At 38.7% G+C, this 24,329-nt stretch overlaps 1 protein-coding gene across 3 annotated transcripts; it reads right to left on the bottom strand.

Annotated features, from left to right (window-relative positions):
- Nucleotides 1–58: 58 nt before the first annotated feature.
- Nucleotides 59–23,234, bottom strand: LOC149037243 (uncharacterized). Of its 3 annotated transcripts, none has more exons than XM_089187498.1 (17): nucleotides 23,094–23,234; nucleotides 20,281–20,351; nucleotides 18,608–18,762; nucleotides 17,572–17,721; nucleotides 15,963–16,196; nucleotides 15,032–15,260; nucleotides 12,534–12,724; nucleotides 11,531–11,693; nucleotides 10,383–10,611; nucleotides 9,127–9,374; nucleotides 7,708–8,377; nucleotides 6,500–6,731; nucleotides 4,930–5,080; nucleotides 3,669–3,865; nucleotides 3,001–3,174; nucleotides 1,456–1,617; nucleotides 59–342 (listed from the first exon to the last, which is right to left on the bottom strand). In XM_089187498.1, exons 1-17 carry the CDS (start codon nucleotides 23,168–23,170, stop codon nucleotides 145–147), a joined length of 3,531 nt encoding a protein of 1,176 aa, XP_089043624.1. In that variant the 5' UTR covers nucleotides 23,171–23,234; the 3' UTR covers nucleotides 59–144. The 3 variants fall into 3 exon arrangements, with proteins under 3 accessions (XP_089043624.1, XP_089043625.1, XP_089043626.1); XM_089187499.1 differs by lacking the exon at nucleotides 23,094–23,234 and adding an exon at nucleotides 20,604–20,718; XM_089187500.1 differs by lacking the exon at nucleotides 20,281–20,351 and having other exon boundaries at nucleotides 23,094–23,228.
- Nucleotides 23,235–24,329: the final 1,095 nt, after the last annotated feature.

Raw genomic sequence — 24,329 nt, 5'->3', positions numbered from 1 at the left:
TATTGGTTTCCATTCTACTATTCAGCTTTACATTTATGTGACAAGCACTCTACAACTCTTTAGCAAATTTAACTTCGCTCGGCATCGTTTTATTCATTCAAAGAGTTTTATTATCAGTCCAGAGGAAGACAAATGTATATGCCGTCAAGGCAACCATCGAGTAAGTTTGACTTCTTTAGTGAACCCTTTGGACAGCTGCTTAAACACGATGGCACGCCCTGTAGTTGCGCCGCTTGATTTTGGTATCACCATCACGTGGTTTGTTTTATCGGTGTCTGGGACAACCTCTCCGTTTACTCTCACATCTCCAGTTGCTACATTCACCAAACTGCTGACTCCCACCTGAGATAAATTATTCATATTAGAGGTTAAAATATAGAGCCGTTCGTTTGGAGAGCTTTTCCAATGAGTTTTGTCGAACCAAAACCAAAGCAATTACAACGGACAATCGAAAGAAAGAAAAATTTCCAGGAGTGCCAATCAGAACTCAAAGTAAAAAACAAGCAAACCGCTAAAAGGGAGGCAACACGCGGCGACCGAATCGTTTTGCATCTAATTGGTTAAGAGAGTGGCGCGAATTTTCTGGACCAATCACAAATCAAAGAAAAGCAAGCCCAACTCAATTCCGGGTTACTTTCAACACTCAACTGAAAATTGCTCTGAGATGAGTGTAATTATGAATTTCATTGCTACTATTTTATTGTTTTGTGAAGGTCCCGAAAACTCACTCCTCCTTCTAAATCACTCAGATCAAAAGGAAAATCAATCACAACTTGGTCGCACTTAGGTTCGTTTGTTTCAGTTTCTTTTATCTTTTCACAGGTTTCGAGTGACAAGCACATTCTTTCTAATCGATCGTTATAATTACCTTAATAATGTTTTTAGGGAAATAAACTGAAAAACGCTTTCTTCATAGAAATCAAGATTACCTTATTCGTTTAAATGCATAAATTCTTAATTTTTTCGGCGTAAAATGTTGGGTTAAGATATTCATTACGCTATTCATAAGATACATGAAAAAATTACTCAGTTCTGATTGGTTAAGATAGATGCAGTTTTTAGATATCATTGTATATTATTTTTTTTGATCGTCTGCGGTTGTTTTGACCGAACGCACAATGTCACTTGCTGGGTTTGAATAAAATATTTTTGCACTTGATGCGCGCGCTTTGCTTCTCCATTATTATGATAAGCTATCTTGTATTTTTTCATCTCTATTATTATTACGTAATCACATGATTTTTCTCGAGCAACTTGGAAAAAAAAAGCACTTATAATTTTTTTCAAAGACCACTAATTACACGAGCCCGTAGGGCTCGTGCAATTTTGTTAGTCTTTGAAAAAATTTACTCGTCCCTATTTAGTCCAAATTGCACTCGAAATCATGTGATTACCTATACAAATCATTTAACAGTTCGGTTCAATGTTCTTTATAGTGAAAAAGCTTCAGCTTACCTTTATGTCAACTGGCGTGCTGACAGAATAAAACCTTTCTTGCCCATTGATTTCATTGCTATGATTCAGAGTCCTGGAGATGTTGAAATTTAGATTTGGATAAGAGACTGCGATGTACAAATTTTGGGTATCCACTTCTTCCACCATCACAATGCAAGGATCCTGTGCAATAAAATATCAGAAGAACCTCAGATCAAGCGATATATATTCATACAAAAACCAACTCACGTCCAGAAATGATAAAAAAGAAATTCCTTTACATTAACTTAAAACAAATATATTTAACAACTATGTACCAAAATGGAGGTGGCTAGTGGTGGATAATTACAGAAGAGCGAAGCGGCGAGGTAAATATCTACTGCTAACCACCGAGACTGAAGCAAAATCACACAAAAATATGATTTAACTAATTTACTCCAAAAACGATTATAATGTTTTCTGCCGCAAATCTGCTGCGAGTTCCTCGGGGGTGAATAGCAAAGGGTATTTCGAGCTTAAGTAGCCAATCAGAGTGCGCCTTCAATGCCATCCACTGTTTTAGTGTACACTAAATATATATAACTCAAGTTTCACTAACGTTGCAATGTATGTGAAATAAATCTGCCTTTTCTTTTTTTCATCAAAAAGGTTATGAGCGATGCATATATATTTTACATCAAAGGAACCAAGAAACAAAGCCTTTGGAAATTTCGACAGCGGTTCTTAGGCTTTCTGTCCCTATCTAATTCAATTTTCTTCCTTATTTTGTGACGGTGAATTATACGGGAAGGGTGAAACAGGGTTGAAACCGAACATTATGCGCCTTTTGCTCAAAAAAATGCTTCTAGACATAATTTTTTCCACGCCATAAAGCTTCAAAAGGGATTTGGAAATCCTATAGTAAAAGAACCTTAATGAACAGCCGGAAATAAATGATAAATAATAATAACAATAATAACTAATAAATAAAAATGATTAAAAAACAGATAAAAGTAATAAATAAGTAATACAAAGAATGATAAATAATACTTCTATAAAAATTTTCAACTGCGACTTACAATGCCTTGGAAAATTTAAATTCAAAACTTCATGCATAATTTTTTCAAAGGTCTAGAGCTTCATCAGGGATTTGAAAATCCTATAGTAAAAATACCTTACTAAACAGCAGGAAACAAATAAATAAAAATAATATTAATAATAATATGAATCAATAAAAAAATTACACAAAAAATAATATTAAGAAATAAGTCATAAATAATGAAATTAATAGTTCTAGAATAATCAACTGCGACTTGCAATGCCTTTGAAAATTCAAAACTTGTAAAACAGTTAGACAATGCATAACAATTAATGCATATTAAAATTTAAAATCAGGACTAACTAACAAGCTTTACGAAAAAAACACTAATGAAATGATTTCTGAAGAGGAACGTTTTCAGTCTTTCTTTTCTTTTAGCAAAAGGAGACGCTCAATATATTCGCGAATTTCGTCCTCTCTGTTAGTCTCGTTAAACCAACTCCGTTTTTACTCCTATCTAAGCTAGACCACACCATGACAAGTTTTACCTTTTCGACGCTCCTTACTGGACCCAAGGTACGGACAGATTTGTTAAAAAAAACGTATCCATACTGAGTCTCACCCTGCCTCGGGCTATTATTGATCTTTACCACGTGAGCCTTATTATCTTTCTGAAGTACTTCATACAAGTAGCTGCCATTCGCTTGATTATCAGCCAAAGTCTTTCAAATTATGAATAGCAAAATGTTAGTGCGAGATCAAAAAGAAGAAAACTTGTAATATTGCCGAAGGCTACATGAGCTCTATTAAAATAAAAAGGCTAGGAATGTGACTTTCCATGCGAGACTGAATCATTTGGTACAAAAAAAATTGTACATAAGAATGCTTAACGTGTCTGCTTATCTATCCCACAATTTCCTATTCCACCAGATTTTCGGTAAAAATCCGTTGGCTTAGAAGCGAAGAAGGAATGCTGCTTGAAAAGCGACCACTGAGATACAATTGTTTCGTTCCAAGTTCACTTGTCAACAAATACTTGCTGACAAAAGCAACCTAACTTCCAAGATCCTGTACGATGTATAGCTGATGACCTTGTGTATACTTATCACCTGTTTGCGCACTATCTATTGAAGTTACGCACGCAACACTTCTGAGAGCTAATTGTTTAAATGCCCATGCCTGAAGGAATTGTTAAATGAACTCTAAAATTTCCTACCCGGATTTCTCCTGAGGGTCTGTTAACAAATATGGTGTATTCATAACCCTTGTCCATTGGGTTCACTCCATGGTCGAGCCATGCGGTCGCGTACCGAGCCGTTGTACGCCTTGAACCTCTTCGGTTTCTGGACTTTTGCCGGCCAATCTTCACATTAAGTCCCTGGTTATGCGCTTCGGGAATGTAGTAGGTGTTTCCTTAAATTTTTAAAAATGAGGGAATAATGAAACTTGTATTATTTTTAGTTAAATAATAGTGTCATAAACGTAGGCATAATAAGCAAAAGGAGAGGTCACGTTAGACCTCACAGCAAGATTTATATATATAATACCAATCCTAACTTCATATTCATTACAGAAAAGCAAAATAACAGTTATGACGTCACCGTCACTGACAGTAGACACTGAACGATCACAACCCAAAAGAGCTACTTGAGTTTTGCAGCCAATAGTATCACAGCAAAACTGACCAATCATTGGTCTAGAAGACTCGCACCACGCTTCCCACCAATCAGATGCAAAACTGAACAATCGTAGCTAGTTCGCTCGCGTTTCCCCGCGCTTTGTATGTTTTGTTTTTTTTCTCTGAGTTCTGATTGGCTCTTAGTGATTTTTTTCCATTTTTTATTAGTGGTTGTTGTGGTAACTTTGGCTTGGTACTAAAATACACAACCAAAACGCAGTCTGTTGAACAAGCCTGTTGGATTAGAGATGACCAACGTTAGCCTTGTTAATTTTTTTTCCGGCTTCTACATGGACCACACCTGAATGTATCAGGTCATGAAAACGAAAAAAAGAAGTCGGCCAGAATCGGGTCACTGTGTAATCTTGCCTAATAAAATTTTTTATGTATTTAGTAAACGTTTGAGGTTGTCCTTCAGTAGCATGTTGATTAAATGGACGATTCGATTGAGGCATTCAGAGCGTTTTATATCGGAAAGTGTAAGCCCAAACTAAATTCCCGGGAAGAATGTAGTGAACTCAGAGACCTTTTATCTGTAACTAGGCCGCTTACGTCTTTCGTTCTTCTGCTCATCAGCGATTTTCGATGGAACTGTTTGTTACCATCAACACATTTGAACAACCCATTTTACCTACTACATATTCTAATTATTCGTTCACTTACATCGTTTTAATATCATTCATAGTGGAATATTTTCTTTACGTTCCCCGACGATGCCGTAGATCGGGGAAAGTTTAGAAAAAATGAAGAAATAAAGTAGCTCAATGCCTAAATCGAATCGTACATATCATGTATTTACCATTGACATCCATAAGTGTAGCTGCATGGTTTCCTGTGCCAAAGAAGGACGGCGCCTTTTTCAAGTTGGTGGTGAGTGAGTGACTTGTTTCGTTTATCAGAATTGACGATGGATTGTTTGCGTTGAGAAGCTTCGTCTGGAACAACGTGGTCTGCAACCAATTTCAAACGTAAATTTCTCAGTTTTCTCATCAGAAAGATTGAGAAAATATTATCGCGTAAAGAAAGGATATAGCATGATTGATGCGACTGAAAGGTTCACCATTTCAAAACACAGACCCAATTTTCTACCTATCCTGGGTCCGTTTCTCGAAGGTCCCGGTAACTGAACGCGCCCAAAGCCATATTTTAATATCAAAATTTAAAGAATACAGAAGCAGGTTCTGACATCCTAACGAGTCTATTTTGTTCCTTTATCTGATAGTTTTATTGTATTATTTTCAAAAGTTTTGAAGCCCCCATCTTGAATGACAACAGAACAGCTTTAAGGGCCCGTTAGGTAACTGGGACCTTCGAGAAACAGGCCTCTAGTTTCTGAGGCATGAAGTGGCTAGGAGTAGTTTTGGCATCCAGTCCACCAGAAATAGCTGTTTACAGGGCCGTGCACTAACTAGTAAAGGCGATTTAACGAAATCAAGGAAAGACAAGTGTAATTTAAGAGGCCACAGTATACTTACGTTACCAAAGGTTAATGGCACAAAACATGGTTTAAATTGCGGCTAAGAAATGGAACTCGCCTCCGGATAACATACAGTAACCAGCAACTTCTTAAGCATATAAAAACGAGAAGTATTCAGTTTTCTATGTATACACATGTATATTTTTCTTTTCAAAAAAAGTATTTTCAGTTGAAAATACCACATTACCTTGTTACACTCTCCCACCGACGCAGCACCACAGTTTCTTTAGAAACTTAACTCCTTCATTCACTTTAAATAAAGTTGTCTATCTATCTATCTACCTATCTACCTCTCTATCTATCTATCTACCTACCTACCTACCTATCTCTCTATCTATCTATTCCAGTGCATTTCAGGTAATCCCTAAAATCCATTAACAGTTTAGAGGTACGCATTTATACCCTTGTGTAAAGAGAGGCAATAAAAAATTTAAGTATCTGGCCAAAAGACTCAACAAAATGACCTTCCCAGGACTCAAACCCAGACCTCTTGAACAGAGGTCCACCGCGCAAACCCTTTGGTCACCATTTCTTCCACGTTGATAGCATTAGATAAATTGCAAGTTACCACAACTAATATTTCTCACTATATCTGTCCCCGTCTTTCAATGATATTAAGTTTTTGGTTACAGAAATAATTCTAACAAATTTTATGGAGAGCGGCCTCTAACAGGCTTGATTGACTTAATATGTCATAAACTTGATGAAAACATTTTGAGAAATAACTGGATTGTTTTGAAACCATTGCCAAGGGAACCAAAAAAGGCTGTTAAAATCAATAAATCAAAACTGACTTGGTATAAAAAGGACGACACCATTTGCAGCCACGTTTACACGAAAACAAATCTTACAATCAACTTGTTTCAATTGAAAGGGAAACAATTAAATGTACCTGAGTTATACTGGGCGAGCTCATGGTTGTTGTGATTCCAGATCCAAGACAAATCACGGCAAAATCTGTGAAAAACACGCTCTTCTTAAATTCAAAGGTGATGTCAAGTTGAAAGGAACCAGCTGGAAACTGATAACTGGGCTGTGAGAAATCCATTCCAAAGACCCCCGTAGCATAATCACCGCCACCAATCAAAGTCAATCCTCCCGCAAGTTCCCTGGGTTGAAAATGTCTGTGGAGCCACTTCAAATGTCAGATGATATAATTGGTTCATTTGTGCTACGTGGCACAAAATATTCTTCTTTGTTTGTTTATGTACCATATGCGCCCAAAATACTACTATAATGATCAAAATACATGTATTTTTCGGGGGAAGTCGGAATTTAAAACTGAAGCAAAAACACTTAACATGTTTCCTGTCCGGCCCACTGGATACTTTGAGAGGGTGGGGGTGCATTTCCATTGGACAGAAAAAAGCACACACAGTTTTATATCGACCTAAGCCTTATGATAATATTAAAGAATTGGTTCACGCTTTAACTATGCGTATATCGAGTTACGGATGCACTTGGGAAGTTTGGAGAGGACTCAAGAAGCAAGAAACTTCTATAATTCGAAACACGCACTCTAAGTATGGACCAGTTTTTGATATGAAGCATAAGGTTTCTGGAAACCTAAGTTCGGTGAGTGAGGACCTTGCTATTTGACACTCGGGACATGTTTGTATCTTTTTCTATTAAAACGCACTTCTTTTGGCAAGGTGGGGGCGGGGGGGGGGGGGAGGGGGGATGAATCTACAACTCCGTGTCATTTTTAGCTCCTTAGTTATTCCAGGGTGCTGTTACCCTCTTAAAATCATACCAATAATTAATTATTATTTTCTATTCAATACATTGTTAAAACTTGATACAGAGTACATGACATTTATTGTTGTTGTTGTTATTGCTGTTGTTGTTGCTGTTAAAAAGAGCCTTAAACGAAACTTCTTCTCATTGAATAATTTCCAAAGAGTTACGAATTTGGAAAAGCGGTAACAGGGAGATTTTTCAGTTCACGTAATCGAAGAGGGCAATCCCCAACAGGGAATATGAGCCTATCTTGCCCGCTAGGGTAACCAATCAGAACACGCGATTCCATTTGATCTGCCCGCTCGAGAAGCCAGCCGAACGATAAAAACTGATTTGAGCGAACGGAATATCATTACTTACCTACGATCCAGGCTAACCAACTGTTCAAGATCCATTTTTATTGTTGTAGTGCCCGGATGTCGTGTCCAGTCCCAACCATTATCGATATCCAGAGTTTTAAGTGACGCCTCGCTGTTTGCAACGAGAAGTGCTCCATGACTCTGATAAAGACCATAAACATTTTGATTGCTCGAAGCCTCGTAGTCCCAGACATACTTGTTGAAGCCTTTCATTGTTACTGCCCAATTTTCTCTTCGTGCAATCACTAGCGAAGCATAATTTTTCGTCCAGAATCCCTGGGGCGAACTTTCGGCCGTTATACTCATCGAGGCAGCTTTAGAGCTTATTTCCTCCATGATGTTGATCGAACCAATAGAGTTTAGGTAATAGATACTTTTGGATATCGTACCATCTTCCAAGTAATTGCTAACATCCTTATTGCCTGCATCATTAAGTCGTAAAAACATTTTGATCTTATCACTGTCGAGAGCAGCAATTTCACCCAGACTTCCATCATCGTTCAAACTGGGAGCAGTTGCACCGGCGTAAGCATAGGCAGGAAAACTCTCGGCCAAAATTGCACGGTAAAATCCTGGAAATCGACCCGCTACACTGTTCGGAGTTGAGTATTTAACAGCAACAATCCTCATTGTCTCTAGACCTTTCTTAATATGCTTGCTTGTGTCCTCACCTTTGAACCAAAACCACGAAAACACAACTCAAACTCTAATTGCAAAATACAGTTACTCCCTTTCTAAAATCAACGTATACCCCAAATATTAAGTATACAACAGAGCTAGTTTATGAATGCGTCAGACAATTTTTACACAGCCGAAAGATCAGAGTGCTCAGGAATCTTACGAGAGGATGCCTCTCTATCCCTGTTGCCTCACGTTTCCCTTGCGAAACAAAATGGTCACAGAGGCGTCTCCTCTTGCAGGCTTGAACATAAGACAAAAGGAGCCTCTAAAAAGAATCATTGATTTAATGGACAAAGAGAAACCGAGACAAAAGAAAGCTTAATAGTAGTTTAAACCATGATCTTTGTGTAGTCTTTTGCTACCTTGGAAACCACACTTCAGAGAAGTCATCTGCTGGCACACTTCCTTCCTAGCCTTTTCCCCTCTATAATGTTGTTCAAAGCCATAGCGCTAAGTATCTGGCTAACATATAAACGACAATGCTACTGACAGGAGTCCTTTTCAGGACTATCCACAACCGGACAATCAGACTTCTCGAGCATATCTCAAACCAACGGTTTCTTAATCCATTTGGATCAATGTTAGTATCAGAGAAACTGCACACCAACTCCTCCCCTAACCCAATAACGGTCAACTAATAACAAATTAGGGGTAATGTTGGGTTGGCAGAGGGGTAGGTACGTAGTGGCTCCTTTTTTTGTCCCCACTTTACTTTCCCTTGTAACTAGCTCATTCTTACTCAATTTAAATGGTGTTCCACTGAGTAGAAACTCGATTAATGCACCACAATGGATAGCATGCGGAGTGTAAGCAGAGGCATAATAGCTGTTGTGATGGAATCCAAGGTAATCAGGCTTTAAAACTCCTGCGAAACCTTCATTAGGGGACAGTGCGTTGGCGTACCATGAGACAAGTTCTTCCATGTCACGAATTTTATCAAGCTTTTTAGCGTCTGTTGAAGTTGGCATCATTAGGACAGTAAACAACCTGCAAAAGAAAGAGCCAGCGCACATAAGGCTGAGGATTGAACGTCTTTATTTTTGTTACTGTTGACTTCATGATAAATGAGTTTGCTCATGCAAGGTATTTCATAAATTTCTACACGCATATCGAGTGGCAGAGCAATGGCCTAAAGGGAAATGAGTAGACAATAATAGTAAAACAATAAACATAAGAAGGGAAAAAGAAGGCAAAAAAAAAAAGGGAATGGTTGAGGATGGAGAGATTAAAAAGGATTGTTTAAATACAAGTTTCGTAACAGTAGAAGATGGAAGAATGTCTCAGGATGAAGTTAATTCAAAATAATTGCAGCTTACGAACTTAAAAAACGTAGACTGAATATTTTATGACGTTGAGGCGTAGCCCCCGAGAAACATAGCTTTAAGTATCTCTATCGATCTAATTCGTTTTCTGAAACGTGATGCTGACTGGATGTCATAAAACCGACACCAAAGTCATCACAATGGCCAATCAGGACACAAGGGGCAGCAAGGACTCGAACTAAAATCGAAGCTGGCTTCTTGAAGCGCGGAAAGGCGCAATTGACCAGCTCCCTATTGGCCCTAGCGTTCGTCTTGTATCTGTTTGGTTGAGTGGTAGCACGAATTTTCTCGACCAATCACAGAGTATCGTGAAGCAGAAAAAAAAGAAAGAAATCCTGGATTACCTTCGACGATGAACTAAGACACAACACAATGACCCCGTCAGAATTCGAATTAGAAAGGGCCTCACTATTTGAAACTACTAGGCCACTGTTGGCTCTGACGAAGGGCTAACGCTCGAAACGTCAGCTCTTAGAAACTCTTTACGGTGGTCTATTTACGTTGCCAACTCAGTTGATGAAACCAAATTATCTTGAAATACCCCATCGACGCAGCACCACAGTTTTCTTTGGAAACTTACCCAAGTTTCACACAGCTATGTTTTAGTAAACAAAAGTAACGCATATCTAGAAAAAACATATGTCATATAAGAACTGACATAAAAACATCTTGCCTGAATAATGAAATGGTTCTCATACGATCAGCAGTTGTACCAGCATATTCAAACGGGTCTTGATAAACTTCTCCAAACTCGTTGTACCACTTCATTGTAGCCACATAATCATCGATTTTACCAGCGGCGGTGATTTCCTTCCTCAGGAGGAAGACTGCATTCATAAAACCTGCACCGACATTGTTCATCTCATGATCCAAAGAACCAATACTACTACCATCGCTCCAACCTGACAAATGCAAGAGCTGAGTTATGTCCCATTCTCACCAAAGCTTAACTTAAACAGACCACTGAGCCTCAGAGACTCTATGGTGAGCGACGTCTATTACGAAGTTCATATGACACGCGTCGGAGCACGGAATTTGAAGGTCTGAGGTTCGGTTCCTCATGGGGACTCGGAATTTTTTCTTTGTCCCACGCTCGTGACAAGACGAAAAACGTCTTTCTTTATTTCTTTAACGAGCTCAAAACTTACCAGTTCTTAATTTCATGAGCTCCAGGAATGAAATTGTATGAATTATCGCATCAATGTCAGTATCTGAGCAACTGGTCACCCACCCCTCCCCTGGCCTACATTTACCCTAATTTACTATGAGTTAATTTGAATGAAAGTGATCCTCGCAGTAATGTGCACTACTTGAGCAGTAGTGAAAATAAGGCCTGAAAAAAAAATTCAGGCCTGTACGGGATTTGAACCCATGACCCCTGCGATACCGGTGCAACGCTCTACCAACTCAGCTAACAAGCCAACTGGTAGCTAGTCATTATGTTGGTTCCAAATAAACCCGTGAAGTGATGAGGAAACGGCTAAGAATATATGCAAGTCATATATTTGAACTGCGGATAAAGACATGAAAGAAAGTGATCCTCAGGCCTTATTTTCACCACTGCTCAAGTAGTGCACATTTCTGCGAGGATCACTTTCATCCACGTTTTTATCCGCAGTTCAAATATATGACTTTCATATAATCTTAGCCGTTTATGAGTTAATTGTTGTGTTGGGGGGGGGGGGGGGGGGTTGGTATGCAGTTGCTCAGATTACTGGCTTTGATCCCAATAGTCTTTTGTACTAAGGGCGGTAAGCTCTGGCACCTTGTGAGCCCAAATGACTCGAGTTCCATACTTTACCCTATTGTTCATAGGCTCACCTTGATCTTCAATATATTCCAAAAGGAGAAGTAATCGTTCCTTTCGCTTCGTATTTAGAGTGCCTATAGCCACCTTCACTTCCTCCAACGTGTAAGATGTTGGATTGGTACCCAAGGCGGTGGTGAATATGTCTTGAATGTTCTGATTACCTCCTGCTATTTTCTATGGTTGAAAAAAAAATCAGTAAAACCATCCTGCATTCTCTTAAAAGTACTTAAATATTCCCTCCGTAATCTTGGCAGCAGGTAAAATTCAGGAAAAAGCATGGGGCCTATTTTGCATAAAGTTTACTAAAGGCAACTTCACATTTTTAGAACGAAGTTAAACAGGAAAAAAGAAAATTTTACAACTTAATATGGAGGTGTTTAAAAGTAGAAAGTTCACTTTCGCGAGCAGATGACTCAGAAGAAAAGGTCTACAAGAACGTCACGGTCGCTGATCTTGCCTTTCACAGAACAATTTTGGCCACGGGAAGTAGGGGAGGGGGTAATTCGAACAAACCATTCTTCAAAAGTTCAAATGCCAGGGGGGTTGCCAAGGGGGGCTTGTTGAAGCCTCAAATTGATCGACGCACGCAAAACCAATTTTCAGTTGAAATTTTTCCTAGCATTGAAAAATTCTTCCAACTTCTCATGGGTTTGGACAAGGCTGGGAGAACACAGAGAAAGAACTCTACTTTGCTTTTTTAACTTGTATCTAGAGAAAGTGTGAATCTTAAACTCTGACAACCATGTTTACAAACCCTCATCTGAACACACCTATCAAGGTTAAGGGTGAACCTTAACCCATTTTACCCCCAAGAGCAACTAACATCGAACTTCTCCTCAAAGTATCTCTAAGGAATAAAATATCAAAACCACGAGAGTGGAGAAAATGATCAGCAACTAAAATAAGCCCTTGATTAATGTATTGTCAGTACCATGGAAAATGGACAGAGAACATTATAGAGAATATGCATACTGATACTGGACTATAAAGGGTTCAAGAGCCAATCAACCATACCTTTATGGCATCATTTTTCTGGTCCACGGCTCCATTCAAGTTGGACAGTTGATCGGCCGCCAATGCATTGACATCAACATCACGTGATCTCACATGATAATCCAGTGCCAATGGAAGAAGCACTTTCTCCACCACCTTCCCAAATTTTTTACCACCAGTAACTTTAGACTTGTCAGCATAAAGAGGCATTCCTGGAGAGTAACAATGCAAATACAATTTTGGAGGTTTTATTTTTGGAAAGAGCAACCAAAAACATACAAGCTGTTCTCAATCATTTTGCTAACACGTCAAATTATCAACAACTAACTCACGGACACCATTAGGCAACTCACCAACACCATTATGCAACTCGTCGTTGTCATTATCAAGCTTGCTAACACCTTTAGTCAACTCCCCAACCCGGCCCAAGTTCGCGCCCTGGTGAACTCACCAACAACTTAGTTCATCAGTGAACTAAGTCAGTGAGTTGACCAAAGATGACCCTCAACAAGTTGACCAAAGGTGTAGTACAAGTTGACTACTGGTTCGGTAAATTGGTTGTCCACAATTTGACATTTCCGCAAAGTGATTGGTTTGAAGACCATATTGATCTAATCCAGGCGGTGTGCGCACTCTGCTTGCGTTGCATCATGGTCGTAAAATGAAAAGCAAGTCCTTGGCACCCTGTCGCGGTCGAGTGAACATCTCTGGTGGCAGCAAGATAGCGTGAATAAACGTGTAATGTAATGGGGATTCACTGTCTGTTGCCGTTCCTTCGAAAGTGTTTGCCGTCCTGCGCGACTCCTGTTATTCGTCCGTGACAAATTTGTTGTTAGGTGGCAATTGAAGAGATTCAGAAAGAATAGAAACTGCAGCCTTGCCCAAGAATCTATTCATTCGGGAGTAGTTACACTCACAGCTGATGGCCGTGTGAATAATATTAAATTCGCGAGTTATTTAACGGGGAATCGACCCTTGACATGCAAACGCATGTCAAGGGTCGATTACCATCTAATACACGAACTATTTTTCATGTCATATACTAAAGGCGTAAATGCGGGATTCGCGAAAGGAGAAGCCTTACGCCTCCCAAGACCAATTCGTCATGCTCAACGTCTAATAAAAAAACTTACAGAGTTTCAAATATGCTTAAAGAGAATACCTAGAATTAGGCTTTCAGAAACATATCTATGGAGTTATTTTTTGCAGAGAGACAGTATACTTGAAAACAATAAAAACAGCGCGTGCATATTAAAGTATTACTTTTTGTAACAATCTCAGAATCAGAATCGGTCTCAAACACTGAACTTAAAATGCGAGAAACACATGTATCGTTGGAGAGCGTTTGAGAGCGTTTGGTCAGAGCTGTTGAAGAAGGATCAAAGCGGCCATCCAAATCTTTGAAAGGCTCCAAACTAAGACGTAAATTAAATATGACCTTCTCGAAAACCGGTCTCAAATTACATACTAAAAAACAGTGCGTTTGTCCTTGAGAACCATAGAATGCACCACAAAAAATACTTCTACACATTCAGAATAAATCAAAGTACTTTTATCTATAGTGAAAGGAAAAAGGAAAGGCCTAACTTCTATGGAATGTTCAGTCAAAGTTTGCCGATTTCTACTGCTTTCACCGCCATATTGAAAATGAAGCTACCACAATGCAACGCAATAGGAGTGCGCACACCGCCTGGATCTAATCCGTGAGTAACTTGCTTTGTCTCATACATTCTTGTAGCAAAGCATTGGTGCATGGTTAGCAATATCTCCTTCGTAAAGAAAGAAGAGTCACTTGGTGACAGAATTTTCTTGATGATACTAAAATGCTGTGCAAAGATATAAGTGCAACTGTTAAGTTGAAAAGGAAATCATGGCCATAGAGCACCATTTCCATCAGTTAAATATTTTAGTAAGTAAAGGCGATATAAGGAGAACACCTGGGTATTCAAACAGTGGATAACATTATCCAACAAATAAATCGCTATCCAAGGGATATGCATTTACAAACTATATTGCATTATCCACAGGATAGAGATTTATTCAGTGGATACCATTATCCACTTCAAACGACTGGGGCCCAAAAACTTTAAAAATTATGACTGAAGGTGCATCGACTAAGGCTTGAAAATTTTAAAAAATCATGACTGAAGGGATATCATTTCCAATTTTTTAAACAGTTAGTTAGCTTTTAACCCCTTAACTCCCAACATCTCACAAATTATTCTCATTAGTGAGTACTCTACAGTTCTTAGGATGTGAATTAAGAGAATTTGGTGTTGGATCAGGTAATAATCCCTGTAAACGATATTTGTCCTTAGTCTCATCACTTTACTGCTTGATATTGAATTGAAATTATGAGAAGAAATTCTGCATTGGTCACTCATGAGAGTTAAAGGGTTAAAACTTCACTAAAGTGGTTAAATTATTCTTTCCATCCTAACCTGCCACCAGACAAAAATTCATAATTTTCAGAATTTGGCTAAAAAAAGTCATAGGTTAGTTATTACCATGGTGTTTACCTGTAATAACACCCTCTAAGTTCTTCACAATATTTAGTTGTCCATACTGAGTATGAGCACTATCCACTTGCATCTGTAAAGACATCCATCTCTTCTGAGCATTGGTTGGAAACTGGACTGAGCTCTGAGCCTGATTAACAAACCAATCCTCTAGTCGCTTTTCAATCAGGGTCAAACTGTCCAATTTTTCTTGATTGGGTATGGTAACAGAAATGTTTGGTGGTGGTACCTAAAAGAGATATGCATGGAGTATTTTACATGGCTGTACATGGATGTGAATTTTTTCTTTGAGTGAGAGATTTCTGATCATCAATAGAAGATAAATTTTTATCCAAAAGCAGACAATAGTGTAATATTCTGTTCAGCATCATAACTATTTAAATCGACGACAGCTTTAAAACATTGTATTTTTGAGAGCGCCTAATGCAGAGATCACCAAAACATGCCCCAACCATCATTAACTGATTCAATTGAAAAGTCTTCCATTCACGGTTCCTGCATGAATGAACCCTTTTAGTTTGCATAAATGAACTTTGTGTAACAATATCGATATCAAGTACATCACATCTTTCAAGACAAAACTGACAGAGCATTTAAACAGATCAATGCCTTTTTTCTATTACTAGAGGAGCGGGTGGGGGGGGGGGGAATGGCACAGTAGTGAGAGAGTTTGCCTCTCACCACTGTGGCCTAGGATTCCAGGACCTGGTGTCAAATGTGTGTTATGTTTTTTGTTGGTCCTCATCCCAGCTCCATGGGTTTTTCTCCTAGTCCTCTGCTTTTCCTCCATCCACAAAAACCAACATTCTAAATTCCAGTTCAACCTGGAAACAGTGGACAAGGAGAGCCACCTCATAGAATGTGCACTGCTAAATTCCATTTCCTTTTTATTTTATTAGATATATTTTAAGACAAACATGTTCAAAAATACCTGACTCTTGTGATAGGTTTGGTGCCAGAAATTGTCGTTAGGATAAAGGTTTGGATCCAATGTTGGTACCACTTTGTCACGACTTTGTTTCTCGACTTTTCTTGCAAAGCGCAAGAGATCAAAATACAAAGGATGTATGGTAGCTTGAGTTGTTGGAGCAGTTATTTTCATATCAGTAATACTGTTGTCAGTCACGATAGCTTCCTGATAGGATACCCACACAGCACGCCACCCCTTCAAATGAAAAGAATGAAGTGATTATTGTACAGCTGGTTTCAATATCAACATGAGGGAACCCAGGGAGGTTAATGCCTCCTGGACATAGCAGGGGTTTCAAGCCTGTTACCAGTAGTCTACCACCACCTCCTTAAGCCTTACAGCTCCCAGAAGTGATTAACATGTAACTTTTCCCTAAAATATTCATACATTATCCAGCAAACAGGTAGTGAGAATACTCAAACTCATCAGGTACAAGTTATTACCTTGATCGCACACCAAATTCTTGCAACAAATTTACAAGGAAATGTGTAGCAGCTAGAGGGGAGAATTAACAATCAGATCTTGAGAGTTAAAGGCCTATGTGCAGGCTCTCATGTTTTGCCTTTTAGCCCTTTTCCAGGCACAGCTGTCTATTACATTATCAACAGCAGCTTATGTAAAAAGTTACTGAACTTCTGTAATGCCTGTAGTGTATGTAAGGTACATTTCTTGTGTCATATATAACATAGGTAAGCACGCAATGGAGGTTGGAAGTTGATTATTAAAGTAGCATGGCAGACATTTAGATTAGATTTGTGTGTTGCGTCCTTTCTTCGCGAACATCCATTTCCATGCCCATGATTTTACCCAAATTACTTTCAGTTGCTGCTTTGCTCCATTTCTCTCTTTGACTGTCCCCCCCCCCCCCCACCCCACCCGTTTGGATAAGTATTCATTCTATGTACAAGTATTTTGGTGTCCAGATGTTTGGACGTGGGCTGTGGTTTGGTTGCCTTAGTAACCTCCTTGATTTTATGGAGATTGCTGTCCTTCTCTGTCATTATCTTTGAAATAACCATCCCCCAAAGCTATCAGTAAGGTGTATCACCATAGCATTTTATCATAATATTTATTAACACTGTCAACAAGTAATCCATACACACCCCCTACTAAACAAGTCTGTAGGCTCAGATTTATAGCCCGCTTACAGCCGAAAAAACAAGGTTCTGTAACTTATAGTGCAATCCAGGAAAATGAGGTCAATATAAGTTATTTACTACATCTTTGAGTTCAAATAGAGGGGAAAAATTTCAAGTCAAACAAACTCTTGAATTTAGCAGGTCACAGAGAAATATGACAGGCTAAATTAACTAATCACAGCCCATATAAGAGCTAAGGTCCATACATGATCATACTTCAAATGTGAATAAAAATTAATGTTTTACATTACCGCCATAAAACATTTCGAATGCTGTAGTTGTAAATGCCGCATTAATAGAAGAAACAACTGCTACACTTCAAAGCATGCTCATACGCATCATCAAGGTATACAAAGGCAATCTGCTGCACAATTGCAAAATTGAATTTGATCACAGGAATTTAACAGCTGTTTTGCAATGTTACCTCTCACCTTAAAATTCAGCATAATATTGAACTGTGATACAGTAACAGTGGTGGACGCATTATTTTGGAAAGAGACAGTCAAGTTCTCTCCTGCGCGTGGATAAGTGTTGTAAAGCCACAACTGAATCCCTCCCTTTTTAAGCTCTTTTCCTGAAATCTGAAATGTATGTTGCAGTTAATCTATGATCTCAGTTATTTTTAATGAACACATCACAAACACTTGTACACAAACCTGGCATACATTTGTAGCTTTAAAATAGGTTCACAAAATAGGTTCTGTTTACTTACTATGCACCAATATTTTCAGTTCATCTTTCACTGGGTAACAAATTGCATTTTTATCATTAGTTTATTTTGGGGGTGGGGTGGGGGGTTGCCAAGATTGACAAAACGAGTTTGTAAAACATGTTAAATTATTCTATCACATAAACTGCGGTGTTATACAGGCCCTGAGAAAAGCCGTAAAAGTTACGTATTCAGTGGCTTTGGTGTTAGTATTTCTCTCGGCTGACAATGAAAATCGACAACTAGAAGATTTGTCGCTGGCCGATTTTGGCCGTTTACCTGGAAGACTTCTTCTGTCGGTAAGGAAAAAGTCTGTAAATAAGAATTTTGCAAATTGAAAATTATGACCATTGTTGGTTTTGTAATCATCATTCAACGCATTCTTCCATTTTAAGAGTCAGCGCCAACGCACTTTACGATCGTTATTCGAGGATTGTCGATTCATTTATTTTCATTCATTAATGAAGTTGGCTTTTCTTCTCAGTAAAGGGCTATTGTGTTTACATGAGTGTTCAACTCGACATCTAACTCGTGAGCTATCGAGTTACACACTCGACGAGAAATTCCATATCTACGCGCGCCCATGTATTAATCTCTATTTCCTTAGCTAGTTGAAGATTTAAGGCTAAATTTTAAGTATGTGTTCAAAATAGGTAAATAAATAATCAAATTTTCCTTGTCATTACCTTGAGAAATGTACGGAGGATAGTATGGAGAAAATACATACTGATGTTAGGGTGCAAAGGGTTAAAACTTACCGCTGGGGAGAAGGTATGTGTCATTGTATCTCCACTGGCCCAAGTCCACTTCATTGAATGTGATCCATCTTTATACCGTACAGACGATTGCGCAAGTGTCGATGTTGCTGGAACACTGAAGGCATTAACATCAGAGACGGCCTCAAATGTATACTCTTGATTGGAAGAGATGAGTTAAAATTAGTAGACACACTAATTATTCTTTCGAAGAGCAGTCCCGAGATTTTTACCTCTCATCCTTTAAGAAGATCAATTGAAATTCTTCAATCTGGGATTTTTTCTTCTCTAAAATACCATGAAAATGTCTTAATGATAAATCTTGTCAGTGTCATTTTCGTTAAATATAACTGGTTTCGGACTTTCGAGGCTGGTTTCGTTGTTATTATTTTGTCTGGCTATTTTGTCTGTCTAACATAAGTCATGGCTCTTTGAAAATTGCGCGGGAAAAGTCAAAAATAGGTAAGCAAAGAAATATCGCACCATTCGTACAAATCGGTTTTTTCCAGTGAAATGTAAACTTTAGTCATTAGTAAATATTTAACTCTCTAAATTGCTTATCAGTGAAAATTTACGGAAATATGTAAACAAGTACGATGGTCTTTTGCTCATGAGCGAGCACGGTGGCCTGTAATTTGTATTGCATAATCTACGGGTACAAATCATCCCCTTTAAATAAAAAGAATTAAATAAAAAGAAATATCAGAAAAAAAAGGGATATAGCTAAAAGCGTGCACGAAGCCCGTACTCAAGGATGCAAACTATGACCTTGTAAGCAACGACTCGAGGAACGTTTTGCGTCAATGTCGTTTGAAATTGCGTGATTTTCCCATTAATCATGACCATTACAATTTCCTCAAATGTGATTGGTGCATTAGGTGCTTTATATTTCACTAATCATTCTGTACAGTCGTAATCGGACAGTTGGCTGTAATTGGACACCTGTAATCGGACAGTTGTACTAAGTTGATGATATTATAAGTTTGTTCTGTTGTCTCACGACAAGGTCACTTGATGTGGAAGGCAACGTTTCGACTGCTTACTGCAAGTCTTCTTCAGGCGATGGGGTCGACTGGTTGTGGCACGGCATTATATATCATGGTGGTCTGTTGTGATTGGCGCACTTCGATCGAAGTTGTACCAATCATACTAAGTCCTCTCAGATAAATCCACCAATCACAGAATTGAACACAATAACCATAGCAACAACCACTTACCCTGAAAAGAAAACTGGGAAATTTCCAAATTTTTTGCTCTAGACATTGTCCCTACTGGAGATGTTTGTCCTAAATGTTTTTTCTTTTTCGGAAACTGTAATGGCTATGACTAATTGGTAACAGGACTTCTTGTCGTCCAATTCTGTCAGTAATCATACCCGTGATTAACAAATCAGACTCCTGCTTTGCGGTCGTCCGATTTTGTGAATTACTCCTATGATTACAGACCGAATTGAACTCCATTCGATCCTACTACCATTATAAATTATAGATCAAAAAGTTATTTCCAAGTACGCGCGTGATTATTACCAGCACAGGTAAAAATGAACATTAACCCATCTATTTCTTAAGAACACACGGTGAATACTTAAATAATAATTCATGAGAAGCGAAGCGGCTCAGATCTAAGTTAAAATACACTTATGGATGAACTGAGTCGATAGATTTTTAAACTGTTACCTGCAGCTCCCTCGACGGGTTTTAAGAATGAAAGGACAAAGATCACAGAGAGGGCAAGACGTAACTTTCTCCTGTATGAAAATAGTAAATATAAACATCGAATAAAACAAATATATATATATATATATATATATATATGTATATACATGTACCGTAAAATTTTTCAAAGTAAACTGGACCATCTAACGTTGCAATGATGATGATGCGTCTAAGTTTCACGAGAAAAACTGAACAAACCATCAGGTTAAAAAATTGACACAAGGAAACAAAATACTTATGCCCACTACATATCTCAGCCCCCCATTACGATGACCAAATCTTACCAGTCTTGTAAATATAAAACCACACGTAAACAAGAATGAGGCAAATGCATGACGAGCTTTGCGTCGGGAAAAATTTTTATGCAAATTGGCACATTGAACGTGCAGCTAGCTAATTTGCATAAGTAATTCAAGCCAAGGTTTGACGCCTCGTGGTGGCATAAGGTGTTCGGTGAACATTCCAGGACATCCGATAATCGCTATAGAAAGGTTAATAAAGCTCTCCCCGAATGAAATGGAAAAAACCGCAACTTCCGATGATTACATTTCTAATCATTTTCAAGATACAACTCTACTTTGTTCGCTCACGTTCCAGAAAGAAGAGTCCATAGAAATGCATTATACAAACTTAACGGGTCTAAAGAATTTAGATATATGAAAATTCACATATTTGCACTGCGGTGGAGAGATGAAATTAGAAGATCCTCGCAGCTAAGAACACTACTGAAACTAGTAGTTGTAAGTAGGACCTGAAAAAAAAAATTCAGGCCCGTACGGGATTTGAACCCATGACCTCACAGGCGGCCCAAGCTCACGTCTCGAGAAAAAGCCAACGATGAATTCATGAACGCGTCACGCGTTGTGTGACTCGGTGTTAAGTTACGGGAGGAACCGTTGAAAATTTGAACACGTTATAAGGCATAGTATGGGGAACGACATATGGTCGATTTACAACGATAAATATTTCGAAATCTGAATATTTTACACGTAAAATCAATAAAAACTTACTCATGCCCTGTGTATCCGTCTTTTGACATGGTTAACAGTGATGGTAAAGCAAGCTTAAAACAGCAGAAATCGCTAGAAACTTCGACGGATACACAGGGCATGAGTAAGTTTTTATTGATTTTACATGTAAAATATTCAGATTTCGAAATATTTATCGTTATAAATCGACCATATTTCGTTCCCCATACTATGCCTTATAACGTGTTCAAATTTTCAACGGTTCCTCCATAGGCGGCCCAAGCTCACGTCTCGAGAAAAAGCCAACGATGAATTCATGAACGCGTCACGCGTTGTGTGACTCGGTGTTAAGTTACGTCGTTCCCCATACTATGCCTTATAACGTGTTCAAATTTTCAACGGTTCCTCCCGTAACTTAACACCGAGTCACACAACGCGTGACGCGTTCATGAATTCATCGTTGGCTTTTTCTCGAGACGTGAGCTTGGGCCGCCTATGATGACCTCTGCGATACCGGTGCAGCGCTCTACCGATCTTCTAATTAACGGGTCTAGTTAGGAAAAACCTAAGGGGCGGTACGCTAAGCTTATTTTCTCTGTAGAGAAAATAGATGTCTTAAAGAAGACAACAGTAAATCGTGAACACAAGGTTCACAAATAGTCCTGACCAAATGTTACAGAAAAATATAACAGGAACACTTTAAAACAAGTAAAAAGAAGACACTCCAAAATAGCCAAAAAAGCGGCACCGATAAAGCCGATTTCACCTCCACGATCGAAGACCTAAGCATATTTAAGGTTAACTCCAACAAACCCTTCTTTACACAGAACTTTCAAAGTCCAAAAGCTGTGTTGATTAGATAATCCAGAGAATACTTATCGCTTTCAACTGATGGTCTCCCCGTTTGGTCTACAAGCTTCGGCGCAATGTAACTATTCTTATAACGACCTTTTATATGCGAAGGTTTTGGAACGGCATTTTTAGCTTTTCCGAAGACATCACTCTTGCCAAAACGACGGGAATATATATAACGGCGTAATATGTGACTAACACAGTCTATATACTGTAAGATTTTACACCACATATATACATCACCGACTGGAGGAAATTGCGCCGTAAGATTTTACGCCAGTAACTAACGGCGTAATTTCTTCCAGTCGGTTGTGTTTATATGTAAGATTTACGCCAGTAACTAACGGCGTACTTTCTCCCAGTCGGTTGTGTTTACATGTACGATTTTACGCCAGTAACTAACGGCGTAATTTCTTCCAGTCGGTTTTGTTTATGTGTAAGATTTTACGCCAGTAACTAACGGCGTAATTCTTCCAGTCGGTATATTATATATTGTAAGATTTTACGCCAATAACTAACGGCGTAATTTCTTTCAGTCGGTATATTATATACTGTAAGATTTTACGTCGTTAGTTAACGGCTTAAAATCTTACATATATATACACCGACGCAGATAGTGGCGTAAAATCTTACAGTCTATAGACTGTTAGTCACATATTACGCCGTTATCTAACTGCCGTTGATTTACCGCATCAACAACACGATGATATTTCGAGACCTCGCGAATCCATCTGCTGGAATTCTCCTTGTCTAATCAGTCCGGCACAGAGACCAATTGAAGATTTAACATACATGTTGTTTGGTTACTTGGCGTTGAACGAACAGCTTATGTTGGCGCGCTTGAGACCTGCTGGCACGACAGAACGTTTGTAGTCATCGCGGAATCGAAGAAACAATTCGTTCTTTGCAAAAGCATTCGGCCTGATTTTACATTAACTTTTCGTTAGCACATACCAGTTTTTTTCGGGGTCGAGATTGGATCCCGTAACTACAGAAAGCTCAGCCGATCGATCGAAGACTTCGGCCTTCATGATGAGATCGCGCCAAGTGATTCCAATGCAAGATTTATTGTATTTTCGTAAATGAAATTCGAGCATAGATGAAGTGTTAATTATTAGGTGAAACTTTAACTTACAATCAACAGGTTTAAGTAACCGCATAGATACCTACCGACCGCAAGTGTTCACGTAATTCTCTACACTTATGACAGAAATATGCACCTCCGTGGAATGCATGCTGCGAATTTTTTTCGGGGCCAAAGCTCCTCATGTTTTTTCTGAGTCACATTTTCAGTTCTAAGACATGAAGCTTGAGTTTTCTCCGAACTTGATATAATAACCATGAATATCACTAGCATAGCACTTCGCCTATTGTACTATTTGGTATACAGTTGTAATTTGAACACTTTCCTTACATGAAATAATGATGCCAACCTTTTATTCCTGAGATTCCCTCTGTTATGTTTGATCCTCGGTGAAAACTTAATTTACATAAAACACTCATGCTATACACCCGTATTTATAGTAAAATTATTTCACGGCCATAATTCCACTCCCTAGCTGGTCGGATGAATAACGACACAATTTTTCTTTAAATTTCAGGCAATAGTTTTTGGAGGTACCTCCAAATGAAGTCTTTTCCCGCTTGACTATGTTTTGATCCCACGGGGGTTTTATATGAACATTTTTTCATAAGCATCTGCTGATGGTATAGTAGGTGGCTGTGCCCCAAGGCGAGACCCGAACACTTCAGCCTGCGAGCAAGCTAAACCCAAACGGCGGTGAGAGGTCTTGAAAAATCCCTGATCCCTTCCTCCACGTACAATTTTCAGCCAATCAGATTCTCCCCTTTTGTTACCGAAGGAATCCATGAACGTTTAATAAGCTCATGTTATAGGAACATCTTTGGGCCCAAGATGTTAGAGTCTACTCTTTATTTACACTTTACAATTATTTCAGGAATCTATCGAAGATTCCATCTTTCATACATCGCACTATGGCCTTTTTCTGCACTAAAAAGAGAGCTTTGTCTTGGTTCTGGCTGTCTTTAGCAAGGAGGTAAATGTTGGAAATCTTAGTTGAAAGGAGTGTATTTAGTTTTAACGGCCGGATCATTTAAATTTCATGAGGTCACGCTAAGGATCTGTTCTCAAGCAAGAAGTCGTTAGTAACTTGTAACAAAAATATTTGT

Source organism: Pocillopora damicornis, chromosome 11 (assembly GCF_964200805.1).
Source record: "Pocillopora damicornis chromosome 11, jaPocDami1.2, whole genome shotgun sequence".
Lineage (NCBI taxonomy): Eukaryota > Metazoa > Cnidaria > Anthozoa > Scleractinia > Pocilloporidae > Pocillopora > Pocillopora damicornis.
Note: the sequence above shows the minus strand (reverse complement) of the source record. Positions and strands in the feature narration are given on the sequence as shown.

Bases quoted from the DNA above. Each gene is read 5' to 3' on its own strand.
- LOC149037243 (XM_089187498.1), bottom strand. From the start codon at position 23,170: ATGAAGGCCGAAGTCTTCGATCGATCGGCTGAGCTTTCTGTAGTTACG. The intron at 16,197-17,571 runs GTGAGAGGTAAC...TTTCATTTGAAG, and splicing joins ATATTATGCTGAATTTTAAG to GGGTGGCGTGCTGTGTGGGT. The intron at 11,694-12,533 runs GTATGGTTGATT...TTTCAACCATAG, and splicing joins AGAAAAATGATGCCATAAAG to AAAATAGCAGGAGGTAATCA.